The sequence below is a fragment of the Cyprinodon variegatus genome, unplaced genomic scaffold (assembly GCF_000732505.1).
Source record: "Cyprinodon variegatus isolate N-32 unplaced genomic scaffold, C_variegatus-1.0 Scaffold57, whole genome shotgun sequence".
NCBI lineage: Eukaryota > Metazoa > Chordata > Actinopteri > Cyprinodontiformes > Cyprinodontidae > Cyprinodon > Cyprinodon variegatus.
Genome location: NW_015150510.1, coordinates 407,562 through 408,488, shown reverse-complemented (window position 1 = coordinate 408,488; position 927 = coordinate 407,562). Strand labels below are relative to the sequence as shown.

At 42.4% G+C, this 927-nt stretch overlaps 1 protein-coding gene across 1 annotated transcript in view; it reads left to right on the top strand.

Moving 5' to 3' along the window:
- Positions 1-927, top strand: part of LOC107082621 (ephrin type-B receptor 3-like) — a 104,142-nt gene that overhangs the window by 68,072 nt on the left and 35,143 nt on the right. Inside the window, exon 10 of the mRNA XM_015371395.1 lies at positions 321-443. Coding sequence (XP_015226881.1) covers positions 321-443 — 123 coding nt within the window. The remainder of the gene's footprint in view (positions 1-320; positions 444-927) is intronic.

Below are 927 nucleotides of genomic sequence, written 5' to 3'. Positions count from 1 at the left end.
GTGTAAAAATGTAAGGAGTAGAAGTAAAAAGTCGCCATAAAAATAAGTAGTAAAGTAAAGTAAAAATATCAGAAAAATCTACTTGAGTACAGTTCGTTACTTCCCATCTCTGTCACCAGGTTAATATCAACAAATGAGTCTTGTTGGACATAAAGACTAGATGTCTATTTTTTTCCCACATAGGAATAAAAATAAAATATTTTTTTGTGATAAAATTTAGGTGATAAAATAATCACCATAGCCAGCAATCTACTTTTTTTATGGTTCAGATTAGTGTTTCCAGTCATCAGAGGTCCTGATCTTTTATTTTCCCCTCCTAGTTTCTCCAGGGGTTAAAGTCTACATCGACCCCTTCACCTACGAGGACCCCAACGACGCGGTTCATGAGTTCGCCAAAGAGATAGACATCTCCTGTGTGAAAATCGAAGAAGTCATCGGTGCAGGTAAACACAGCAGCTGTTTTACTTCAGGACGACAAAGCAGGGTTTGGTTGTTGCTTTTTTTCCGACGTTCCGCCCAGCCCCAGGGTGCGCCCTGTGAGGCAGACCTCTCTTAGAGGGAAAAAAAAAGGGCAGCACTCAAAGCGCCCTTGAAAGCTGGGAAGTACTGACATGACTGTTGCTCTTCCCCTCTAGACTCTCTTTTCTTTCCTTTTTTTTTTCACTCTAGCAGCATGTTTGTCCTTACTTTACCTCAGATGAGTCTGGTCCTGCTTGTTCAACTTTCATCCATCCCTGTTTTGTTTTGTTTTGTTTTGTTTTCTCTCTCTCTCTCTTACTTCCCTGTAAACATACTTGAACTTAGGCACTAGGTGCAAAACCCTGAAGTATTTCGCCCATCCTCTTTCTCCCTGCAACACTCCCAGGTTGCACACTCGGCCGATACCAGCCACTCCCTCTCTCCCCAACATCTTTGACCCCTGACCCC